The sequence below is a fragment of the Orycteropus afer genome, unplaced genomic scaffold, assembly GCF_000298275.1.
Source record: "Orycteropus afer afer isolate SDZICR_OR568_19922 unplaced genomic scaffold, OryAfe1.0 scaffold00020, whole genome shotgun sequence".
In the NCBI taxonomy this organism is placed as follows: domain Eukaryota; kingdom Metazoa; phylum Chordata; class Mammalia; order Tubulidentata; family Orycteropodidae; genus Orycteropus; species Orycteropus afer.
The window spans coordinates 6,443,621-6,468,017 of record NW_006921607.1 but is presented as its reverse complement, the minus strand read 5'-3'; the positions used below and the strand labels follow the sequence as shown (position 1 = coordinate 6,468,017).

The 24,397-nt window shown below is 52.7% G+C and overlaps 1 protein-coding gene and 1 non-coding gene across 2 annotated transcripts in view; both read right to left on the bottom strand.

The window, feature by feature from the left end:
• HM13 (histocompatibility minor 13) overlaps positions 1 to 24,397 on the bottom strand; it is a 46,639-nt gene that overhangs the window by 2,077 nt on the left and 20,165 nt on the right. The window contains exons 4-11 of the mRNA XM_007934520.2: positions 17,489 to 17,577; positions 15,718 to 15,803; positions 15,500 to 15,625; positions 14,763 to 14,820; positions 11,514 to 11,597; positions 7,659 to 7,695; positions 5,706 to 5,808; positions 924 to 1,009 (exon numbers count right to left, since the gene is read on the bottom strand). Of these exons, the coding sequence (XP_007932711.1) occupies positions 924 to 1,009; positions 5,706 to 5,808; positions 7,659 to 7,695; positions 11,514 to 11,597; positions 14,763 to 14,820; positions 15,500 to 15,625; positions 15,718 to 15,803; positions 17,489 to 17,577 (669 nt within the window). The remainder of the gene's footprint in view (positions 1 to 923; positions 1,010 to 5,705; positions 5,809 to 7,658; positions 7,696 to 11,513; positions 11,598 to 14,762; positions 14,821 to 15,499; positions 15,626 to 15,717; positions 15,804 to 17,488; positions 17,578 to 24,397) is intronic.
• On the bottom strand, positions 23,776 to 23,913 carry LOC122152218. Its single transcript, XR_006164456.1, has one exon.

Sequence of the window (24,397 nt, the reverse complement as noted above, 5' to 3'; positions counted from 1 at the left end):
GCAGGGCAGGGAGGACAGAGGCAGGAATGGGGGAGGGTGAGTCACTGGTCCCCCCACCCCCTGCGGGCACCCAGGTGTGCAGGAGGGCCTGGCCGGTATGTGAGGGACAGCTCAGAGGCCAGGCAGGTGGAGCCGGGTGGAAGGCCCCCGAGTGGGCAGCTGCAGTTGCAGTTGGCAGCTATTTCTGGGTCCCTGGCAGGCGAGGTTGGTGGTGCTAGGGAGCAAACACCTGTTGGGTCATGCAGGCCTTGGGGTAGGGGTGGGGCTGTGCGAGGGTGTAGCAGGTGTGGCTAGGGCCATGGGGCAGGGGCCTGTGAGTGACATCAAAGGCTAAGAGAAACCAACTGGCTGTGGGTCACAGCCCCAGGGGCAGACCCTCGTGCAGCCTATACCTAGGGAAACTGAGTCCCTGAATGGGGAAGAGGGTAACTAAGGCCCGATAGCTGGCGGGGGCCTGGACAGGGGCTGACACTTGACTTCTAATCTGGGGCACTTCTAATCCACCACACTGGGGTGCCCCCACACTCCACCTACTACTCACACATGAATGCTGAAGCTTGGGGAGGAACCCACCTGAAGTCACAGAGGAGCAGGGCTGGGTTAGGAACCCAGGGCTCCTGACAGTGAGGCAGCCCTGGGAGAGCTATGCCAGCTACCCCTTCTCCAGACCCAGCTGGCACTTGGGTGTGAGGGCCAACGAGAGAGCCCTAGGCCTTGCCTTCCCCTGGCTCCCAGCCCAGAGAAGGGTTCGCACCGGTGCCCACAGGCCAGGCACCCACGTGCTGGCAGAGAGGGCAAGGGGTGGGGCTGGTGGTGGGAACAGTGTTCCTCTGGAGACGTGTACAAACAGCCCCAGCAGACTCCACTAGCTGCCCGCAGGTGCACCTGTGCCCATGCAAACATCTGTCCCTAACTGGCCTTACCTGAACATCTCCGTCACTTCTCCCTTGGCCAGTGCCACCAGAACAGGAAAGCCGATGCAGGCAGGAACCAGGTATAGGAGGGCAGGCTGTGAGAGAACACAGGCGGGTCAGGCACAGGGCAGGGCACTGTGCAGGGGCCCTGCCCCATCACCTTAACCCTTTCCTAGGCATAGCTGTCTCCCCGCTTGGCAAAGGGAGAGTGACTGGCCCAGGTTCACAGAGCAAGCCAGTAGCTGGGCCTGACCCAAGGGCTCCTGATCCCTGGAGCAGAGCTGCTCCAGCTAGGAGGGAACGCAAGAAACCCAAAGAAACTGCAGCATGTGGGGTTTCAACCAGGAGCCCTGGTTCCAGGGGTCTGGCTGGCAGCACTGGAATCACCTGGGATACAAGGTTAAAACACGCAACTTCCTGAGCTCTATACCCTGAGACCTTGCTCCCCTGGGTCTGCGGTGCCAGAAATCTGCGTTTTTAACAAATGCCCAAGGAGATGTTGTTCTAAGACGACACAGCCAACGTGCAGAGCACTTGCTGTGGCCTGTTTTAAGGTCACCCAGCTGGTCACTGGCTCTGCTGGGCCTGTGCTGAGCCTCCTGGTGCAGCTCTTGTTGTGGAGCAGCAGCTAGGCTGGGCCTGCACTCAGCACTCCCAGGGGCGCTTCACCCCATCTCCATGTCCCCTGTGACCACCCTCCTTCTGTACAGGAAAGCTGACACTTTGCAAGGAGGGGACAGCCCAGGCCTGCTGGACTCTAAAGCCATTCTCTTTCTGCAGCACCAGAAAGATGGATATCACTCCACTGCTTAGCACTCTGAGGCACTCATGCTCCCCGTGGCCTGAAGGCCACATCAGATCTGACCCCTGCCGCCTCCAACCTCAGCTGACAGTGCCCTGCTCTGGCCACGCTGGCCTCTTTGTGGTCCTGGCACCTCCAGCCACAGGTTCTTCCGCCCACAGATTCTGCTGACTTGACTTCTCACTTCTCACTTGTCACTGACCCCTAGTTTCCTCCTCCTCAGTGCTGCAACTTCACTGCTTTATGGATATCATCCATGACACCCCAGGTGTCACACCCCAAGTATGACTGACACGCTTAAGTATGAGGATCTGGGTTTTACAGATGATGTCACGGAGGTTCAGAGAGGGGAAATGACTTGCCCAAGGTCACAAAGGGCACCTCAAGTGGTGAGCTGGAATCTGGCCAGTACTGTGTTAGGCCTGTGTTGCATGCTAGACTTTTGGTCAAAAAGAATACAAACCACACAGGTCCAAACTCAAGCCTGTGGGGTGCAGTCCAAGTAGAACTCAAGAGGAAAATTTATAACCTTAAGTGTGTTTACTGGGAAGCAGGAAACTTGAAATAAATGAACTTTCAAATTAAGAAGCTAGAAAGAGAACAACGGAGAAAAAAATAAAGCACAGCTTAGTGCGGTGAGCTGGGGGCCAGGACTCCTGGCTTCCTGTCCTGTCTTAGTCTTGCTGTGTGACCCTGGCTAAAGCTTCCCTCTCTGGGCCTGCCTCTTCTCATGTGTAATGATGGACCACACCTGATCGTCTCTAAGGACCTTTCTAGGGGGCTGCTAGCCCCTTGGCTTGGGGTGGGTTTCTACATACAACAAAACCTACAGCAATTCAACAATTTCTACATGCACAGTTCGGTGACTTTGGTTACATTCTTCAAGTTGTGCCACCTTTCCCAATAACATCTTCCAAACCATTTCACCATCATTAACACAAACTCACTGCCCCTCTGAGCTGCTTATCTATGCTTTTGAGTTACTGTTGTCAACTTGGCCGCATATAAGTAACTCTTTAAAAGAGTATGATGGTTAACACACTCTCTTCTAATTGAGCTAAACTATTTGGTTTGGAGCTCTGGTGGCATAGTGGCTAAGGCACTTGACAGCTAACTGGAAGGTCAGTGGTTCAAACCCACCAGCTGTTCTGCGGAAGGAAGAGTGGGCAATGTATTACCATAAAGATTTACAGCCTCAGAAACCCAATGGGGGTCCTGAGTCGGAAATGACTAGACGGCATTAAGTTTTTTTATTTTTTGTTAATTATTTGGTTCAAAGATGACTTCAGGAAATAGTTTTGGTTCAAGGTTTAAAGATTGCCTCAGGGTAGTAGTTTTTTTCGGGTAGGAGGAAAATCTGGCCTCAATGGCTCCAGAAAGTCTGGATTCCATATTGCTACGGGTCACACCAGCAGAGGTGGCATTTACCTAAGGTAATACCGGCATTGGGACTGTGTCCTGGAGAGGAGGGGACCCAGGCACAGACTGCCCGTGGGTCCCCAGTCCGTGTCTCAAGAAGTGTTTTCAGGGAGGTGCCCATGGATGACGGGGAGATGGGTCAGGCTGCTGCTAGGGAGAAGCAGGGCCTGGGGCTGGGTGTCAGGAGTCCAGGGGCCCAGCAAGGCCCATGCTGACTTGCTGTGTGACCCGGGGGACTCTTCTTCTCTCTGTGGGCTACAGTTTCCCAGGAGGAAAAGACCAGCTCTCTGGGTGACTTTGGTTACATTCTTCTTGGCATGGGAGAGAGCATGGAAAGGGAGCCTGGTGAGTCCAGCCTAGGTGAAGGCATGCCGCCACCTGCTGGCCACCAGGGGAATGGCTGTGGGCTTGGAATCTAACATGGGGCTCAGAACTGCAGCAAAGAACTCGAGGCCTCCCAGCTGGTCCTGCCTATTCAGGCCCAACCACACTCTGCGACTCCCTTAGCAAGTGCATGTCATCCTCAGTGTGTCTGCCCGAGACAGGAGCTCATTCTTCACTGAGGCCATGTGGAACGGAGGTGAATGAGGTGACACACTGAGTGGCCAGTTACCTACCCTCTCTGGGACTCTTTTTACTGTTTTGTGCAAAAAAGCGTGCTGCGTAAGAGGCCCAGGTGGTGTAATGGGTTAAGTGCTTGGCTGCTAACTGAAGGTCAGCAGTTTAAACCCACCTAGCGGCCTGTGTGGGAGAAGACATGACCGTCTACTCCCCCTCCGATTTCCCCCACTGCTGTCCAGTTGTTTCTGACTCAAAGCGACCTACAGAACAGAGCAGAGCTGCCCCATAGCGTTTCAGAGGCTATGAACCTTTACAGAAGCAACCTGCCTTATTTTTCTCCTGTGGAGCAGCTGGTGGGTTTGAACTGTTGATCTTTTAGTTAGCAGCCCAACACTTAACCTCTGTGCCCCCAGGACTCCTCCTGTAAAGATTGCAGCCTAAAATACCCATTGGGTCAGTGCTACCATCACACGGGGTTGCTAGGAGTCCAAAATTAACTCAGTGGTACCAGCAAACAACCCCATGACAGGCCCTATGTCACGGTGGTGATATGAGGGCTAATGAGCTAAGGAGCAAAGGGTAGGCACGGCGGGCGGGGCACAGAGCAGGCGCTCCACCAACAACAGCTCTTGTGACAAACTCAGAGGCAGCTCCCAGGTGGCTGGCTGGTGGGGGGGGGAGGGGAAGGAGGAGGGGGACATAACAGGAGCACCAGTGACCAGGACAGCTAACGCTAATGGGGCCAGGCATAGTTCTAAATAGTTCACTTACATTAACTCGTTAAATCCTCAAACCACCCCAAGGCTACTGTTATCTATCCTTGTTTTCTGTTTCTGTTCATTAACCAAGAAACCAAGCGTCCTTCAAGGTTCAGCAACCTGCTCGGAGTCACGCAGCTCTTGCCGGCGGAGGGTGTGCTCTCCGGCTCTGGCTGGTTTGTGCCTCTGGGCCACGCTGCTTCTCCACTGGCCTGCATGGCAGAGCTAGGGCCGGTTTTCAGGAAGACACTGCTTTGAGTCCTGGCTTTACCCTGTACTTGCCATGTGGCACCTGAGCTCTGGCTTCTCATCCATTCACAGGGACCCTCAGGAAGGCTGGAGCATGGAGCCCGGCACTAGGAAGTGCTTAACCAACAACTGTTACTGTTAGCTGCCTCGGGCGTTGACCTCACGGCGACCCCATTGTCAAACAGAAGTAAACACTGCCCTGTGCTGAGCCATGCCCAGGATTACTTGTGGATCAAGCAGTTGTAATCCATGTGGTTTTCACTGGCTGACTTTCAGAAACAGGTTGCCAGGCCTTTCTTCCTCGTCTTAATCTGGAAGCACCACTGAACCCTGTTCAGCATCACAGCCGTACCCAAGCCCCCACTGCGGGTGGGTGGTGGCTGTGCCCTAGGCGCACCGGCTGGGAACCGAATCTAGGTCTCTCGTGTGGAAGGCCAGAGTTCCACCACCAAACCACCAGTGCCCTTCAACCAACAGCAGCTCTTACTGTTTCCAGCAGAGAGTAATGCTGCCCACCTGCTCCCCTTCCCCTTGTCTTCCCCTCTCCGGGACATGCTGACGGCTCCCACCCTTCACTTTAGTCCACAGCTGCTCAGCACCCAGTCTGGTGAACCCCACCACACATCGGGTGGGGCAGGCACTGGGCAAAGACGTCTAACACCCACCCCCAAGCCCCTTCTTCTTCACCTGCCCCTACTGTCTGGGCTGAGAAGCCAAACTGTAGACTCTGGCAGGAGAGATGGTTCTGGCCGCTTCTGCCTTGCTGATGGCAGTGGTCAGACGGCAGGGACTGCTGCTTCCTTCTCCTTTCCGTGAGGGTGGCTGCTGCCTGGAGCAGTGGCAGCCACCTTGTGGGGACCAAGAGAACTGCAGACATACGTGCTCTGACCCGGAGGGGCAGCGCCCACCTCTGGACTGCCTGCACGTGTGACAAGTAAACCCTGAGCAAGTCCCTAGCCCCCGCGGTGACAGACCTGCTGCTCTGAGTGGAGTCCCGCTCACCTGGGCGTGCTTAAAGATGTGCATGATGAAGATGGTGAGGCCCAGGCCGAAGATGTAGGCCGCAAAGCTGGTGTAGAAGTAGGTGTGGGTGTTCTTTTTCAAGCTGCAGGGAAGGTGCGGGGAGAAGGAGGGTTAGATGTGGGGACTGCAGGAGTAACATCCTTTCTGAGGGCGTCAAGCTGCGCGGGGTGACTGAGGAGCCCAGAGGTTGGTGTGCACTCTGGTCCTACCCTCAGCTGTGTCTCTGGACTCGCCACTCTTCTCCGCTCGGCCTCAGTTCACCCATCTGCAAGGTGGGGAAACCACAAGCCCAGCTCCCTGGTGGTTGTGAACATCAAATGCCAACCTGGGACGGTGGTGCTGAGACACAGAAACCAGCTGGGAAGCTTTCAGATTCTGCTCTAACATGTCTGACATACAGGCCCAGCAACAGGAACCACCTTCTGACAAACCACCAAGGTGAACTGGGCGAGTCACACTTGGGGACACGGTACTGCTGAAGCTGCAAGGCCAAGTTCCTGTGTTTTAAGTGCAGTAGATGCAGGGTTCAGGACCTGTCGTGGGTGCTAAACAGACACTGACTGATGGATAAAATGCCCGTGGCTTTCTGAAGGTGATCTAACTAGTGTTCACCCAAGATTAGCTTCGGGGTGGAGGAATCTCATGTATCCTGGCCCAACTGCCACGACGACTTTCCCTCCGTGACCCCCTCCCCCCATTCCCTGGCACTTGGAACAGAACCCAGAAAGCAGAATGGTGTGGACCGGCCCCCTCGTCCTGCCCTGGTGGCTTCTGACCCCTGACCTGCAAGTACACTGTGGGCTGTCCTGTTGTGGAGGCTGGGGTATAACTGCCTGCCTTTGGGAACGTTGCAGATTCTGGAACTAGCTCTGAAGGACTCACTTGCCTTGTAAGCCTGGGCTGTTGGGATGGAGATCCTGCTTCTTACCATGCTGGCAACTGAGCCCATGTCCCCAGCAAGTGGCCCTAGTAGGGACTCTACTCTTGTGGGTTTATCTTTGTATTGTCTCAGAGCTGGCGAGGACGGCCATGCCTCTACTTACATACAGGTCAGTCCCTTCCAAAGGTAAGCCCATGTGTCTGAGAGGTCCAAAGTGACGCTATAAATAACCCACGTGTACCCAAGTGCAGGGAAATTAAGTTTCATGTGCAAACCTGATTTTGATAATGTTGGTACATTCTCATGACTGTTTTTGGAATTATCATGCATGAGATGATTTCGTGTTCATAAACCATCTCAAAATTAAGCACACAGTGAGGCCTTCATTGTGTGGGGAGCATGACATGATAGTGCAGATGCTGGCGCCGCCTACTGGCGGAGGACTCATTGCCCTCCCCCTTCCCTCTCCTTTGTATTTGCTTACTTTCTAGACAAGACTAAACAAAGGCTGAGTAAGGAGAGGGCAGGGAAAAGGCACAGATAGTGGGACACGGTGACCTGACCCGGACTGATAAAAAATGACAGTAATGACCACGATGACATCAGTGGGTTTCCCGGAGAAGCTTCTGAGCTCAGCCTGTGCTCAGCACTCTCTCCGGATTTTCACAGTAAGCTGAGGTGGGGACTCCTGTTTACCACTCATTTAAGGATGAGAAACCCAAGGCCCAGAAAGGTCAGGCCACCTGCCAAGGTCACACAGTGAGAAGGGACTATGGGTGCCACCAGGACCTTCTGGGGTGAAAACACTAGGCCTGTGATTCTTGTTTTTTTGGCCCTGGGCTTTTCCTCCAAACGGGGGAACCCTTAGAACTCCAACGTGCAAACCGCAGATAAAGCTGTACTGCTCAGGCTGCTGCGGGGGAGCCCCCCCCCTGGCTCCCTGGGGTACCTCCTCTGGGCTCCAGAAAGTCTGCTGCACACTCCCTGCCCGGGACAAGCCCCTGACTCGCTGGGGCTGTGGGTGAAGGTCCCAGGTGCAGGTGGCTTCTTACCTGATGTCGAAGCGCAGCAGCAGGGCGATGAAGATCCCTGCAGAGAAAGTGGCAGTTAGTGGGTGCGGGGCAGGCAGTGCCTCAGGAGGGCCTGGGGGCGGGCTGCTCCGCCTGGACCGGGGCAGCGGGTGGTGAACACACACGCTGACCAGGCCCCAAGCTGGTGCTCTATCGGGGCAGTCACCGGGGGCAGCAGAAACCCTGTTTCTCTACCCTCTGTGAGAGGCCCCAAGATTTTGCTTTGGGTTGGGATCATATTGATCCAGCATCTCAGAGCAGGATACTGAGTCACACGGGGTCCGTCCACCCCCATACTTACTGAGCGCCTACTAAATACCAAGGAGCTCTGGTGGTGTAGTGCCTAAGGCATCTGACTGCTAACCAGAAGGCTGGCTGGAAGTTCAAACCCACCGGCTACTCCTCAGAAGGAGACTGAGCAATCTACTTCCGTCGTGACACCGCCTTGGGAACCCAAGGAGGGAGGGGTCACTGAGTCCGATCCAATTCGACAGTAGTGGGTTTGGTTTTTGGTTTGGGACTAAGTACTAGGCACTATGGGCAATATGGAGTTAGCAGAATCACTACTCTCACAGAGCTCAGTGTGGAGGCAGAGAGTAGAGAGAAACACCATCCAGTAATGAAAAACTGTAAGGTTTTAACTGTGAGAGGGTGCTTCCTGTCATGGGAAGGCATAAGATGATGAGAACCAGGAGGGCTTCTTTGAGGAAGTGACAATTCTAGGGAGAGAACAGTACATGCAAAGGTCCTGAGAAAAGACAGTTCAGGGGATGCTGTGGAAGGGACTGAGGCGACCAGTAAGGCTGCAGCCAGAGCCAGAGATGCAGGGTTCCATGGGCAGTGGGGAGGAGTTGGCTCTTTATCCTGAGAGTAAGAGGACACACAGGAAGAGTTCTAAGTGGGAGAACAACTTAAACAGACTGTGAAGAAGACTGTGGCAGCAGCACAGAAGATGGGCTGGAGAGAGGAAGAGAAGTCAGGAGACCATTAGGAGGCTTTGTGGGAGCTCAGGACAGAGGATGATTAACTGTCTACCCACTTCACTCCTATCTGTATTTCAAAACCCAGCACAAACACCCCAGAAACCTAAGTCTTCCAGCCAGTCAGCCCGGTCTCTGTATGCTGCACACATGCCTGTTTATCTGCTGTCTGTCGCCCTCATTGGTCTCTGGGGTTGGACAGTGAAGGGGCAGAGCTTCATTCAGCTGATGTAGGCACACAAGACCTGAACTATCCACACTAACAACATAAGACTACTTTTAGAGAGGGAAATGAATTTGTCCTCAGTGAAGACTATGTGAGGAGCCCTGGTGGTCCAGTGACTAAAGCAGTAGCTCTGTGGGAGAAAGCAGTTTCCTTTTGGAAAGGTTTACAGTCTCAGAAATCCTACAGGCTTGCTATGAGTCGGAATCTACTTGAAGCCTGCAGGAGTGATGGGGTGAACCCGCTGCCACGGAGTCAGGTCTGACCCATAGCGACCCCTCCTTGGGTTTCTGAGGCAGTATCACTACAGAAGTAGATTGCCCAACCTTCCTTCCAGGGAGTGGCTGGTGGGTTTGAACCACCAGCCTTCTGGTTAGCAGTCAGATGCCTTAGGCACTATGCCACCAGAGCTCCGGACGGGCCGAAAGTGGCCGACAAATGACAAATGCTGCCTTTCTGGAAACAGAGCCAGGAATTCAGTGCCCCCTGGTGGCCGAATCCTACAACTGTTCTCCAACTAATCCAGGAGTCAGAGCCCTGCCCAGCACTTTCACTCCAACAACTGTTCCTCACACGCTGCCAGGCACCCCATTCTTCTCTGACGAACACTGAGGCCGTGCGAGGCTCCATCTGTGTACGTCTGTGACTGCTGAGAGACGCGGTTATCGATGGATTATCTAGTGCGGGACGCGCACTGACGCTGTTGCAGACATGTCCTGTGCATGCCTCAAGGGCAGGACAGAGGAGTGTCTGTGGGGCACCTGTGTACAGCATCCCCTGCAGTGAGCCCAACGCTTTCCCAGAAGCACCTTCCGCCTGATGGAGCTGCCTCCTGGGGAGCAGGTCTCCCTGCCTCAGGGGACCATATGGCCTGGAAACACCTGGGCTCAAGGCCATTCTCCCATCCCCCCAAGGCCATGGGCCGGCAAGTCTAATCACCCCTTTGAACCTGTTTCCTCAAGTGTAAAATGGAAATGGCCTCTATCCCATGGGCTGCTCTGAGGAGGAAAGACAACGTATGAAAAGCATCAAGTGTAATGGGTGCCACAGGACAGGTGCTCATGACACACACACACATGCACACACACACGCAGCTGCTGCAGTCATCATTATTCTCGTGACTTCTGCTGCAATGGCAGTTCCAGTAGACGTGGTCAACGTGCATGCAGCTGGACCTGTCTAAGACCTGGCTCTGTGCTTACTGGTGTGGGAACTGGGGAAGTATCTTCACTGCTCCCAGCCTCAGTCTCTTCATTGGTTAAACAGCTTCTGCTCTGGTAGCATAGTGGCTAAGGCACTTGACTGCTAACCAGAAGGCTGGCGGTTCAAACCCACCAGCCACTCCTCGGAAGGAAGGTTGGGCAACCGTAGTGATACTGCCTTGAAAACCCAAGGAGGTGTTGCTATGAGTCGGTCCGATTCAATGGCATATAACAACAACAACAGCAGCTTCACCTACACCCTTACCACAAAATGCAAGTTTCACACACAGAAACAAACAAACAAACAAAGAAAACCAAACCCACTGCTATCGAGGTGATTCTAACTCACAGCAACTCTCACCGGGTTCCCAAGGCAGTAAATCTTTACTGAAGTAGATTGCCCAGTCTTCCTTCTGAGGAGTGGCTGGTGGGTTTGAACTGCCAACCTTCTTGTTAGCAGTCAGATGCCTAAGGCATTACGCCACCAAAGCTCCTTTCACAAACAGAGGGGCCTGCCTAGTCCTGGGTTATCAGCAGAAGTGCTACTACTTCCTGCACTGGAAAGAAAGCTGGGTTTTCATTTGTTCCACAGGTTCTCATTTTCGGCAAGCACCAGGGTGCTTCTGGTGCTCTGATTCTGAGACTCTGGGTCCAGGGGAACACGTATGGCGTCCAAGTTTCAGCCCCTCAGCCACCCTCAGAGGGGCAGCTCATCTGCCGAGACTCCTGACTGGCAGTTTGGGCTGCTTGGCAAGGCCAGGTCACAGGCCCACAGAGATGTATGTAGGCCCAGTCTCAGGTCTGCAGCCAGGGGCACCAGTTCCTAGAGCTACAGGCACCCTGATGAGTTCCACATGCAGATCCGTGTGCCCAACGCCAGCTCACGTGCACATGGTGCACGTGCAGGTGCACGCACACAGGAACCTCTGTCCCGAGTATAGACAAGGGTGCCTGCACATGCTGCCCACGTGTCCACACACTGGGAACAGGGGACTGGGGACTCTGGCAGCTCAAGCACATGCGTGAAAACAGGGAAGAGAGTGTGTGGACATGTGGGTGTATGCAAGACGGGTCACATTCCTACACGACAGTCACAGAACTCTCTTCTCCAGAGTGTATCTCAGTCTAGTCTGTTGCTGTACATTACTCTTGATGATTTCACCAGAAGCTCCATGGGCACAGCCTTGGTCACTGCTGTCCACCCAGTGCCCAGCTCAAGGCCTGGTACAGGACTGGTGCTCCGTAAGAGCGTGTTGAAGCTGAATCTTTCACCTAACCTGGGGTTGACCCAGTGGTGGGGCTTTGGATTGCCCGGCCTCAGGCTTTCTCCTTTTGCCAAAGGAAAGGCTGTCAGTTTTAAGACAGCCCCCCTTGCTCCAGGGAACACCCTTTCCCACCCCTTGTTCCGTGGGCCCCACCCTGGCAGGGTCACCTGGAATGACGATATCGCCGAGTCCCAGCATGGCAAAGTTGTCCGCTTCGAGGCCCTTCTCCAGCAGGTCCTGGGGAAACACCACTGCAAGGGGGGGAGAGGGAGGGTAGCTGGCACCCACCTTACTTCCACTCTCAGCCCCCACAGCCGGGCCTGAAACACCCACACTTGTGTTTCTGGTGAGGGGACAGGATGACAAGAGGCTGAAGAGCAACGTTTCACCTGGATCACAGCTGGACCGAGTGGGCAGGAACCTGGGGTCATCCAGGCCACGGGTGGTTTTTCCTTTCTTTTGTTCAGCCTGTCCACCCATCTATTCACCTGCAGATCAGTGTGTGCCATCCCTGACCACACAGTACTGTGTGTCCTGAAGCGTTCATCTTTGTTGTCTGTACCTCCCATGCACCTGTCTCTGTCTTGCTCTTCCTCGGTGGCACTGTGTTGAGCAGTTACATTTGGTACATATGTTTTAGGCCTCAGGATTTGATGCCCTGTGATGACTCACACCACGTACTGTTCATAGGTATGGGACCCTTTGGTTAAATGGGACTGACCCTATCCTAAGAGAGCCCCAAGCAGTGCTGCCATCCACTGGGACTTCCTCCTCTCTACAACAGGGAATGGACAGATGGTGGCCCTGGCTCAAAAGCAGGGGGAGCCTGGGCCACAGGCTCCTTCTGTGTCTGCAGAGGGGAAAAGGCCACACACCTGCTAAGTCCCTGCTTAAAGTCCCTTACTCAGAAATCCTGTTGGCCAGCTTGTCCGGGTACAAACCAGGGCGAAATGCCCCTCTTGGTGTCCAGCTACGGCCAAAGGCAGCTATAACCGGATTTCATGCACAGCGCCCTGTGAGCAGAGCACGGCAGACACGAGGGGGTTGCAGAGCCCGCTGGGCCTCAATCCAGGCTCTGCTTGAGGCTTAGCACAGGGTGTTGATGTGCTGTGTGCCTCAGTCCTCTCACCTATGAAATGGGTCTAACAGAACTGATCCCACAGGGCTGTGGTAAGCAGGACATGATTCGCACACATTCCTAACTGCTACTCATTCCTTCTGTGCTAACCTAGTTCTGATTGTTTGGGGCAGCCTTCCTTCTAGGTGAGGGAGCAAACTTGATCTAAGGCTAAGCCAATCAGGATAACCCTGTATTCCTTGCAGTGAATTCCAGCCAATAGGATGTAAGTGGAAGTACGCTGGGAGTTATGGGTAAGCTAGGAGTCAGGATTGACTCCACGGCAGTAAGTTGAGTTGTTTGTTTCCCTAATGAATGTACCATTGCTCTTGCCGTGCCTGCTTTTTCCTTCCTTGAACACACAGTGCACAGTGACTCACACACTCCTCATTTTAGCCTCTCAGTTCTGGTACCATTCAACTATGAGTGACAGAGAGCAAGGTCTTCATTTTACAGATGTGGAGACCAGAGCCCAGAGAGGTTAAGTCTCCTCCCCAAGGCCACACAGTCAACAAGTGGCAGAGCTGGGATTCAAGCCCAGTCAGCCTGACTTCAGCATGTGTGCACTTAACCACTCTGCTACACTGCCCTGAGAGTTACACCTAGCAGTAAAAGGCAACGGGGCTTCTGCCCAGAAAACAGGATTCTGAGCACCAGAGGCCGAATAGGAGTGTCATTTCCATACTCGGAGGTCTCTAATGGCTCACTACTGCCTGCCAGGAAGTATCCAAGCTCCCTGGCCAGACAGACCTGCTTTTCCTCAAATCTGGCCTCTGTCCACCTCTCCTTCCAGCCCCCCAAACTCAGCCACACTTTCCCTTGGGTTCTCTTTCAGGACCCTCCATCATTTTCCTGCTTCCAGCCCTTGGCTGAAGCTGGACCCTCCTACTCAAACACCCATAATGAGCCTGCATGCTGGTAAATGCGTATCCATCCTCTACAACCCATCGGCTGGGAGCTCTGGGATCCCACTGCCCTGGCTTACCCATCAGAGCACATGGGGAACAGCTGTGGCTCTGGCTTGCCCACATCCTGTTCCTTTACTCTGGAGAACCGTCCTTCCCTTACATACTTGGTTTGGTGATTGCTAATTCAACTACGGAGGGCAGTGACCCAGGCCTGTCCATCCTATCAGCTCATCACCCGCCAGGCCCTTTAGGTTCACTGAAGCCAGAGCTGGGAGAAACCTTTCTTCTGGGGTTGCTGAGCTGTGACCGCAGAATTCAGGAGCAGTCTGTGGCATGAGCCCCACACCAGCTCATGGAGAAATCTGTCTGTAGTGGTGAAGGGGACTGCGGGAAAGAGCGATTTCTAGACTGTGAGACCCACTTCACCATGACTGCCCACTGCCCACTGGCCACAGCCGACGCGCCCCAGGCTCTCACCACTGACTGCCATCTAGCAATGTCCCTCTCTTTTCCCTTGCTACTATGCCTGACTGCATCTGTCCCCCTCTTTGAGCACAGGGATCCCACAGGGTGATTCTTGACCTATCTAAAGTTTAGACTCTAAGCTAATCATGGTTTTCCCATCTCCCTGCTGATGACTGGTTTGGACTTGGGCGTGGGATCCAATCCTGGCCAGTGAGATGTGAGGGGGGCTGCAGGAGGCTCTGGGGAGAAACACTCCTCTCCTTTCTGCCTCTGGACATGGCCGTGCGAGGAGTCAGTGCTAAGAGTGGTGGCAGCCATCTTGGGACCATGAGGGATGAGCTTAAGGGACAGGCTGACATGCTGAGGATGATGGAGGAGGGTACTGAAGTGGCCTTAGTTCTTGGTGATTCCACTGAGGCACTAATTAACTTACCTCCAAGCCACTCTATCACTGAGCCTGCTGTCATGTGAGAGAGTAAAGTCTCCCCTTGTGTAAGGCTCTTATAGTTGGGGTTTCTAAATACTTATAACCAATGGATTCAACTGAAGAACAAAACCAAGGCCGCAAGAGAGGTGTGAGACAGCCCGATATTCAGTTGGTGGGGATCCAGTGAAGAGAGCTTCAGGCCTCAGAGCAGAAAGCCCCCGTGTCCCCATCACTGGTAGGTTGGTTAGACAGTCCCTCCCTGTGCTGACTCCCACCCCAGCTCCTCTTATACCACACTGCACCCTGACCAAGGGGCCCGAGGTCTGGCCTAGACAGAGGGTGGCGGCTTGTGGCGAGAAGATCAGGATGTAGAGGCACAGGAGAGCTGGGAGAAAGTGTGTGGAAGAGCCAAGGAGGAGGTACTGACCAAAACAGGCCAGAGGGTACGAGCCAATTAAAATGGGGGCAGAGGGTCCCCCTGGTAGGAGCCCTCACTTACATTTTATTGGTGCTTCAAAGGACTTGGCCACTGTCACCATCACATTGGTGCCAAATACCTAAAAGGCAAAGAGAGGAGTCTGAAGGGTGGTGAGGGGCCAGTTGAGAAAGAATGGCTGCCTCTGGGGACAATGTGAGACCCACCGCGAGTGGGGTGGGGAACTGGGAAGGGCTCCAGGCAGATCTGAAGCTAGGTTAGGGGGCCACCAATCTTGGTCATACGGATACCTCATGGGGGTTCCCCGTTCTGGGAAACAAAGAGGGGCCATTTGAGGGAGTCTGGAAAGGGCCTTTCTAAGTGGCTCAAGGCAGGCAGCCTGTTTGTTCAGGGTTCTGACCCCATCACCACCCACTCGAGGGAACAAGAGGCCACCTGAGGCAGCCTGACCTTGGTCCCCCCTGCACAGTGAGCCCCAGGCCATGTGCAGCCCTGGCTGGGCCTATTTATTAGCATTCTACCCCCTATCTGAACCTCTCTCTCTGTTTGCTTGCTGAGGAGACACGGCAGTGAGTAAACCCCTTGTAGAGCCTCTGTGAGGATGACATGAGGGCCACTCCAGCACATGGTGGGCTCTCAGTGGATGGTGACACCTGCTCTCTGGCCCCATCTCACAGACGAGGGCAACCAGGCCCAGAGGGGACCTGCTCCGGGGTTCCGACTAAGAACCCAAGCCCGTTCCGCTCATCAGACTGCTTTCTCGGGAGGGGGAGGGCGAGGGGCATCGCATCCTGACTCACCCAGAAGACGTCATAGATGAAGAGCCCGCCCAGCAGGATGCAGCCTGTGCAGACATTGTTCAGGTGCAGGAGCTCCACCCCGTTGAGGGAGAAGGCCAGGCCAAAGAGGTTGTTGGCGATCCAGTGCTGCAGAAAGGGGGGGGGGGGTGAGGCCAGCTCCCTCCGCCCTCCTCCTTGCCCTGACTCTAACCCCTCCAGCCAGGGCCTGGCCTACTCACCTTCCTTAACAGGTACCAGACGCCAACAACGCTGCTCAGGCCCAGGCATACCAGGTCTTTGGTGTCAAACTCATAATTGATGATCTCTGGGCAGAGAGGCCGGGTCAGTCCACTTTCTGGGGTGGGGCTGCCTCCCACCCGCTATTAGCCCCTGGGCAGAGGAGGGCACCGCTGTGGGCGGTGTCAGAGGCCTCCAGGCAGCAGGGCTCAGCCTCGGCCAGCTGGATGGGTGGGAGCTTTAGGATGGGGAGAGCTCGCTAGAGCCACCTCCGGCCTCCCACTTCCCAGAGGAGGGAACGGAGGCCCAGAAAGGATACGGGCCTGGCACAGGTCAGTGGGAGGTGGTCCGTGAGGCTGGGTGCATAGGCTCTAGGGACAGACAGACCTGGATGGAATGTAAGCTCTGCCACCTGTTGTAGCTGGGTGACCTTGGGGGAGGCAGTTCCCTCTCTGAGCTTCCGTCTCCTCATCTGTAAAAGGGGACAACAGCCCCCCCCCCTTACAGGGCTGCTGTGGGGAGTAACTGGGATGGTCCTTACAAAGCTCTCAGCACAGGGCCTGGCACACAGCAGAGACCCAATCAGTGCCAGCTGTCACTGCTGCCACCGAGCCCAGGCCTTCAGCAAGATCTCAGTTTGTTCTGGAATCTTTCTACTTTATCATCAAAGGAATCAAACGTTTGCTGGCAGCTCTAAGAGAAGGGAGCAGAGGAGGGAGTCCCCGAGGCTGCTCTAGTGGGAAGCCCTGAGGGAGGCATCCTGATGTAAGACCCACTCCTGACAGTTCCCAAATCTCCAAATAAAGGCGGCCCAGTGGTGGTGGAGGCCGCGCAGGGGCACTTGGTGAAGTCACTTCTTTCAGATTCCACAGCGGAGCAGACTGTGGGCGGTCCCCAGTTTCTGTTCCCTACTTCCTCTGCGGTAATAGAACCCTGATGGTTTCTAACTGGATGAGAAGCCAACTAGCTAATGCCATGTCTGCCAGCTTTCCCTGCAGCGAAAGGGGCAAGGTGTTTTGGCCTCTCTTTCCCCTCTGGCTAGAATGTGGCATGCCATGTAGGCCGGCCGCGGGGCCCCAGGGCCCCCTCTGAGCACAGCCCAGCACGAGACAGCTGGAGCTTAGGGCTCTGAAGACTGGAGCTGAGACGCTGTGGCCGCTTCGACCTTTGACTCTTAAAAAAAGTTTAATGAGCGTTTACTGGGCGCAGATGCACTGGAGACGCAAAGATGAAAGGCACCAACTCGCTGCTCTCTAGGGACGAGGCAGGACGTGTCAGGCACCAGGAGCAAGAGCCGTATGTTTGCGAGGTCAGACTTTAACTTGAAAGAGAAAACCTTCCATCTGGTCAACCCACTGTCACTTCTATCTTCTGGCCTTTCCCCAACTCCCCATGGGTTTCATTTTCTTCAGAGCTCACAGGGGACAGTAATCACACTAAAGATCAACACCATGCAGTCACGAGGGCCAGCGCTGCCCGGTGCCAGCTGAGAGCCAGGCTGTGTGCCGCATGCTTTCCAGGCCTCCCTTACTCCCCAGTCCGTCAGGGAGGGACTGGACTACCATCTCCATTTTACAGATGAAAGAACAGCAGCCCAAGGCTCCGAGAGCCAGTTTCTAGGCAGTGGCAGAGCTGGGACTGGAGCCCGGGCATGAGATCCCAGAGCGGGCCCCGCCTTTCCTGTCACTTGCTCTTCCTGCAGCCCCCAATGCAGGAGAGGAGTGGAGGGGAAGACACCCAAAGCCCAGCCCAGGGGGAGCGGGCAGCACTGACCTTCCTTGTTCTCCCCAGAGCCCTGGGTGAAGAGCAGCTGGTACTGTCGATTTGGGAAGTTGGCTGGAAAAAACTTATTCATGAAGGGGCTGGAAGGAAAGACGAAGCGGGTTGGCAAACAGAGCCCCCGTGGGCCATCACATCCCCAGCACCCGACCCAGGCCCCCATTTGCTTTGGCTCTCTCCCGGCATCCTGATGGGTGCCCCAAGAGGTAGGTGTTACTGCTCATTTACAGATGTGCAAGGAAGGCCCTCAGAGGGGAAGTGACTTGCCCAGGGTCACACACGGAGCCAACGTCTGAGCTGCAACTTGAACATCAGTCTCTGAGCTCCTGAAGAAGCACTCCGTCCCCACCAAAGAAACACCAAGTGGAGACAGGCAGATGTTCACACAAAATACAGCTTTTGAGAGAGCAGTAGATTACAAAATCTGACCTGTGAATTCCCCGTGTGGCCCTCTGGAGACAGGTCCATGTGGGACAGGTGGCTGGCCCTCCCTCCTCCCATCCCCCTCACTTTTTCCAAACCTGGACAGGACTCTGGCCTTGGAGTCAGACAGGCTCGGAACCTCACTCTACCTTCACCGCTGCGAGTCTGGTGGTGAGAGCCCTCTGAGCCGCAATGACCCTGTTTTGGACCTTGAGGCCCCTTAAGCTGCCTGGCAAGAAGGCGTATTCCTGGGCCCCTTTCCAGATAGACCTAGTCAGGTGGCCTGATAGTCACCCCTGACTTACCACACACTCAAATTAGAGAACTGCTACTCTCCAGCGACAGGCCACCCTCAGCCGGCCTGGCCACCAGACGAGTAAACCCTCATGTTTGCTCAGGGCCAGCCTGGCCTGGCAGGGAGGAGAGCCCTTCTTTTCTGGGCCCTTCTTCAGAGCAAGATGAGCATCAGGGCCTCTTGGCCCAGCCTGGTCCCCAGGGGGCTGCACTGTGCAGCTCCGAGGTTGGGTGGCCCAGCCCTGACCCCTGCTCTGCCATGCACCAGCTGTGTGGCCCTGTGTGAACCACTTCCTCTCCCTCAGCCTCAGTTTCCTCATCTGCCTGTGGGGATAAAAATACCACCTGCTTCAAAGGGCCGCTGTGAAGACAGGAGAGCAGGCAGGTGAGATCTTGGCCCACAGCAGGTACACAGAACTGTGAGCTTCAGTCACCAGGATGCTCTCATCCACAGTGTGAGTGTGAAAGCATTATTACAACTTTAGACCATACTCCTAACAACCATGGAGGCACAGACAAGTCCAGGAATGATCTTCCCAACTGGGATGGTAAACTGAGGCAAGCCAGGGGGGTACCCAGCTCACAGCAGTAAAGGTGGGGCAAAAGGAGCTCGCTTTCTAAGAACCTGGGGCTTAGAGAAAACAGATGCGACTCAAGAAGCATCTCTGGGCCTCCATTTCCCCACCAGTCAGCAAGCCAATCCCTTTGCCCTTGTGGAGCTGGAGTGTGAATGGAGGGGAGGCTTCCTAAACAGTGCCAGGGAGGTACACAGATGGGACTGGTGATGGGCTTCCGGAGCCAGAAGGCAGCGTGCAGGAGGCAGAAGATAGGATGGATGAGGCTGGAAGCTACTTTCAGCGCAATCTGCCAAGCTACTTGGGGGCGTCTAAAGTCAGGGAGGGAGCTCTGGTAGCATAGTGGCTAAGGCACTTGACTGCTCCGGTTCAAACCCACCAGCCACTCCTCGGAAGGAAGGTTGGGCAATCCTACTTCCGTAGGGATACTGCCTCGGAAACCCAAGGAGGGGTCACTATGAGTCGGGGCCGACTCGACGGCAAAACAACAACAACAAAGTCAGGGAGCATGTGAAGGTATGGGTGGAGGCACAGAGGGGCCGTGAGGAACTCAGTCCTTCACCCGAACCTCGTCTCTTCCTTAAGAGCTTGGTGCTTAGCTTCCCTAGCCAGCAGAGTGCAATGGTTAAGAGCATGGACCCTAGGGGACTTCTGGTAAAATGGAGGAATAGGCAGACAAGCCACACAGACCCTCTTCAACAAAAAAACAGAAAAACCAATTGACAGATACATAGAAGATAATCCTGGAGCCCTGAGCTTTGAAAGGAACTATACAGAAGTGGATTAGGCACCGACTAATGGAAAAACCTGAACGAAAACAGTGAGTACAGAGACGGTCGGACAGTAGACTTGTCAGCTACTCTGATAGGACCAACATCCTGAATATTTCCAAGTGAATTTCCTGAGAACTGACCTAAAGATCAGTCCCGGTCACCAAGGGCTGCAGGGACAACTGCTCTGGTGGCCTATGACTAGGAAGGAAAACAGCAAGGAGGGAGACAACCTGAGCTGCTGACTTTGTGCTGTCCAGAAGGCGTAGCCATTTTGATTGTTTGTAAGCAGCAGCCATTTTGGATATTTAAAGTGACTGAGGGTGCAGCCATTTTGAATGTTTACAAGCGGCTGCCACTTTGGATATTTAAAGTGACCGAGGGTGCAGCCATTTTGAATGTTTATAAGAGGTGGCCATTTTGGCTTTTAAAGTGATAGCATTCTCATTTGGATTTCAGGTACCTAAGAATAGGCTCTGTTTGCCAAGGTTGGCAAGGACATATGAGAGGCTGACAACAGGAAAGGAGAGAGGTGGTGAGTGTATAAGTGCTGCCCACTAGCAAATAGAGGAGCATAGCACAGTACCCTGCTTGGGTCGATAACATACAAACAAAACAAAACAAAAATCGTGGGCAAGTTGCTCCAACATACAATCACCAATTAAATATAAACACAGAAACGTCACAATGCCTTGGAGACAACAGAGCATCACAGTCTACACAAAGAAGCAAGATAAAGCAGGAACAAGGGAGCAGGATACAGACCCAAAACACATCCCTGAGGAAGACACAGCACTGGAACTTCCTGATGAGGAATTCAAAAGAATTGTATTTAGGTACCGTCAACGAATTGAGAGACAGATCAAGGAAAACACTGACAACACCCTAGAACAATTTTGAAAGACAATACAAGAACAAAATGACAAAATAAACGAAAAATTAGAAATGATACAAAATCTACAGACAGAAATCCAGAAGATTAACGCTAAATTTTCAGAAATAGATAAGACATTGAATGGGCAAAGGAGCAGAATTGAATCAATGGAAGGCAGAACTGGTGAGACTGAAGGCAAATACCTGAACACTTCTTTGGAAAGGGATAAACCAGAAAAAAGATGAAAACAAAATGAAGAAAGCCTAAGGTTCATGTGGGATATCACCAAAAGGAATAACCTATGTGTAATCAGAATTCCTGAACAGGAAGACACAAATAAAACCACAGAGAAAATTGTCAAAGATTTGTTGGAAGAGAATTTTCCTGGTATGATGAAAGATAAGAATATATCCATTCAGGAAGTCCAACGAACCCCAAACAGGATAGACCCCAAAAGAAAATCACCCAGATATATAATCATTAAATTCACCAAAACCAAAGACAAAGAAAGAATCCTAAGAGCAGCACAGGAAAAGCAAAAAGTTACCTACAAGGGGCAACCAATAAGATTACACTCAGATTTCTCAGCAGAAACCATGCAGGCAAGAAGACAATGGGATGCTATATATGAAACACTGAAAGAGAAAAATTTCCAACCAAGAATTATGTACCCAGCAAAACTGTCCCTCAATATGATGGTGAAATTAGGAAATTTCCAGAGAAGCAGAAATTAAGGCAATTTGTTAAAACCAGACCAATGTGACCAGAGATGCTAAAGGGAGCCCTTTGGACAGAGAAGCAACAACAGCCAACAACAACTGACCATTAACACACATGATATAATCCAGAAACAACCCAGCTATGGAAGTATCCAAAGTAAATAAGCCTACAAGATTGTAAACAGGGAACCAGAGACATCAATTGACAAATGAGGACAACTACAAACCAAAAAGGGGGAAAAATGTGTCGTTACAGAACTTCTAGATGGTAGGGAAGTCAAGACAACTACAAGATAGAATGAACTGTTTTAAACTTGGGAAGAAAACTATAAATCACAGGGTAACCTCAAAGAAAAATGATGAGACTTCACATCAAAAAAGAGGAGCAGCATAAATATTCAGCAAATATTAGAACAATAGCAATGAAGGAAGTGGTAATATGATTCATAAACAAAACGAACTCAGCATAGAAAATTATATGGAACAAAGAAATAGACACCACGAAAAAACACATAACGAAATGACAGCAACAAATTCATATTTGCCAATAATTACATATCTGGCAAGGGACTTATCACTAAGATTTACAGCAGAAGAGAGGATGACCAAACTATGGTACATACACATAATGGAATGCTATGCAGCGCTAAAGAATTAATGTAGAGTCTGCAAAACACTGCATAATATGGATGAACTTGGAGGACATCATGCTGAGTGAAATAAGTCAATCACAGACAGACAAATATAGTATTAGTTTGTTGTTGTGGAGGGTCAAGGGATGATTTATATATGGAGGGAAACTTTCTTTGCTGGCTGCCAGGGGTTGGAGGGGAGAAGACGGAACACTGGGGGAAAAAAAAAAGCATTGACGCATATCACTTTAGTTTTGTGTATTTCACTGTATATAAATTATATTTCAATAAAATGCATTTAAAAAAAAAAGAGCATGGACCCTAGCATCAAGACTTCCTGGGTTCAAATCCCAGCTCTGCCACTTATCAGCTGTCTGACTTCAGGAAAGTTACTTAACTTCTCTGTGCAAACTGTTCCCTCATCTGAAAAACTATGATCACAATACATTTACCTTTCTCAGTGTTATTAAGAAGATCTAATGAGTACTTGCACACTGGAAGCTAAATAAGGTTTAACTGCAGTTTCAACTTCAAGTAGGAAGCTTCTAGAATGATGTTTCTGTTATCCTGAGAGAAGAGGGGCTGCTTGGTAACACAAGGAAGAGTCAAGCGACCCGGCTGGTGTGCCTGTGAGCGTAAAGGCAGAGCTCTGCATACCTCCAGGGCTGCTATGCCAGGCCTGGTGCCTGGGAGGCTTCTGGTAAGTGCTTGCCAGGCGACTCTGAATGTGGACTTTTGTAGCAGGAAGAGTCTCTGGCCCTCCATGGCTCATGCCAAACCTAAAGGTCACATCTTCCCACTGAGAAACCACATCCTGGTGCCCTTCTCCCCTAGGAGTGGGAGGCAAGGGTTAGTGGAACTGGTGACGTGGCTTCCTCCCCCTGGGGTGGCGAATTTTGGCATCCTGGGCCTTTTCCCCTCCAAAGGTCAGCTGGGTGGGGCCTGAGCTCAGAGGCGACAGGAAAATAAACTGAGATTCCCTTGGCAGGAGGAGATCAGGGCTTTTTGGATTGGGCTCGAGTGAGTCTTGGTGAGTAAACGAGGTGGAGGCAGGCTGTGGCCCAGAGCCTGCCTTCCCTGACATCCTAACCGTGGTGTCTTCCCAAAGAGGCTCGAGGTGGGCTGGGGCACAGTGGTGGAGCTGGCAGGGAGCCTAAGAGAGCCTTGGCCCAGGGCTGACACGGCTCGGAGCTCAGCTCTTCTCAGGGTTCAGCAGGCCTCTGGTCGGCAGATCCTCCACAGACCCCAGCTCTGTTGGGGAGAGGGTGGCTGGTCCACTCTCCTTAAGTTCTCCCATCTCCCCCTTCTGTCAAACCTGGACAGACACTGGCCTTGGAGTCAGACAGACAGGCTCAGCACCTCACTCTGCCCTCAGAAACCCACCCCCAAAACACACCTGTGGCCCACCGAGTCAATTCGGTCATAGCAACCCTATGGGACAAGTAGAACTGCCCCATAGGGTTGCCAAGGCTGTAAATCTTTATGGAAGCAGATTGCCACACTTCTCTCCCCTGGAGTGGCTGGTAGGCTTGAACTGCCAACCTTCTGGTTTGCAGCCGAGTGCTTACCCACTGTGCCACCAGGGATGCCTTCACTCTGCCCTTACCAGCTGTGAGTCTGGTGGTAACAGAGCTGTAATGTCCCTGTTTGGAACCTTTGGAGATTGTTATTTGCATTCTGAGCAAAATATGACATAAGTTTGTGGATACAAACAGCTCACCTAAGTCCCAGTAACACTAGAATTTCCATCAACAAAGTATTCAAGAAAACGGCATTGAATTCCTGAGTCAACTTGTTTAACACCATGATTAAATTACTGCCTGCCTGGCCTTTAACTAAAATCATTTTCACAGGAGTCAATTCACTTTCATATAAGTGTTACAATAAAGATTCCATTCACTCAGAAGTTTTGGGCCCATGTTTGATTTTCAGAGGGCAGCTCTGAACACAGAGAACTGTCATCTGTTAATTTTACAAGGTCCATTTAAAAAAAAATTGTCCTCTTGCGCCTTTAAGAGCCAGCCCTGTACTTAGAACGGCCCTCCTAAACTGAGAGGGAGCTTGCTGTATGTCCTGCCACAGACCCCACAGTGCTGAGCCCAGGGCACCTGGGAAAGCAGAGGCCAGGACAATACAAGGCCCAAAATGATTCTTCCTATTAATTTTTCAATCACACTAACAGATTTTATCACATGTAGCTTTAGCTGCTGTTGGTTTTATTTTCTGCTGATAATGTCCCTCAGTAAGAATTATGAATTGGCTAAAAGACATGGAACAGTTTCTTGGCTAATCCATTAGAAATTCGGAACAAAGCCCCTTAGCTATTATTCTAAAAGAAAAACAAAACAAGACAAAAACCAACTTTGGTGTTACCATGACAGAGGTTCAAACGCTCTGCCTGGGCACTGGACGGACCTCAGGTCTCTCTCGCAGGGCTGCTAGGGAGATAAGGTGACAGTTCCTCAGTGTGCTGAGGCAGCTTTCAGGATACACTGGGTGTTCTCCCTCTGAGGAGGCGGTTGGGCTGTGATGGGTTGGAGGTGGGAGGAGGATCCTGATCCACATGGAGAAAGGAGGACCTAGTGCCTGGAAGTGACTGCCCTCCCCTCCCCACAG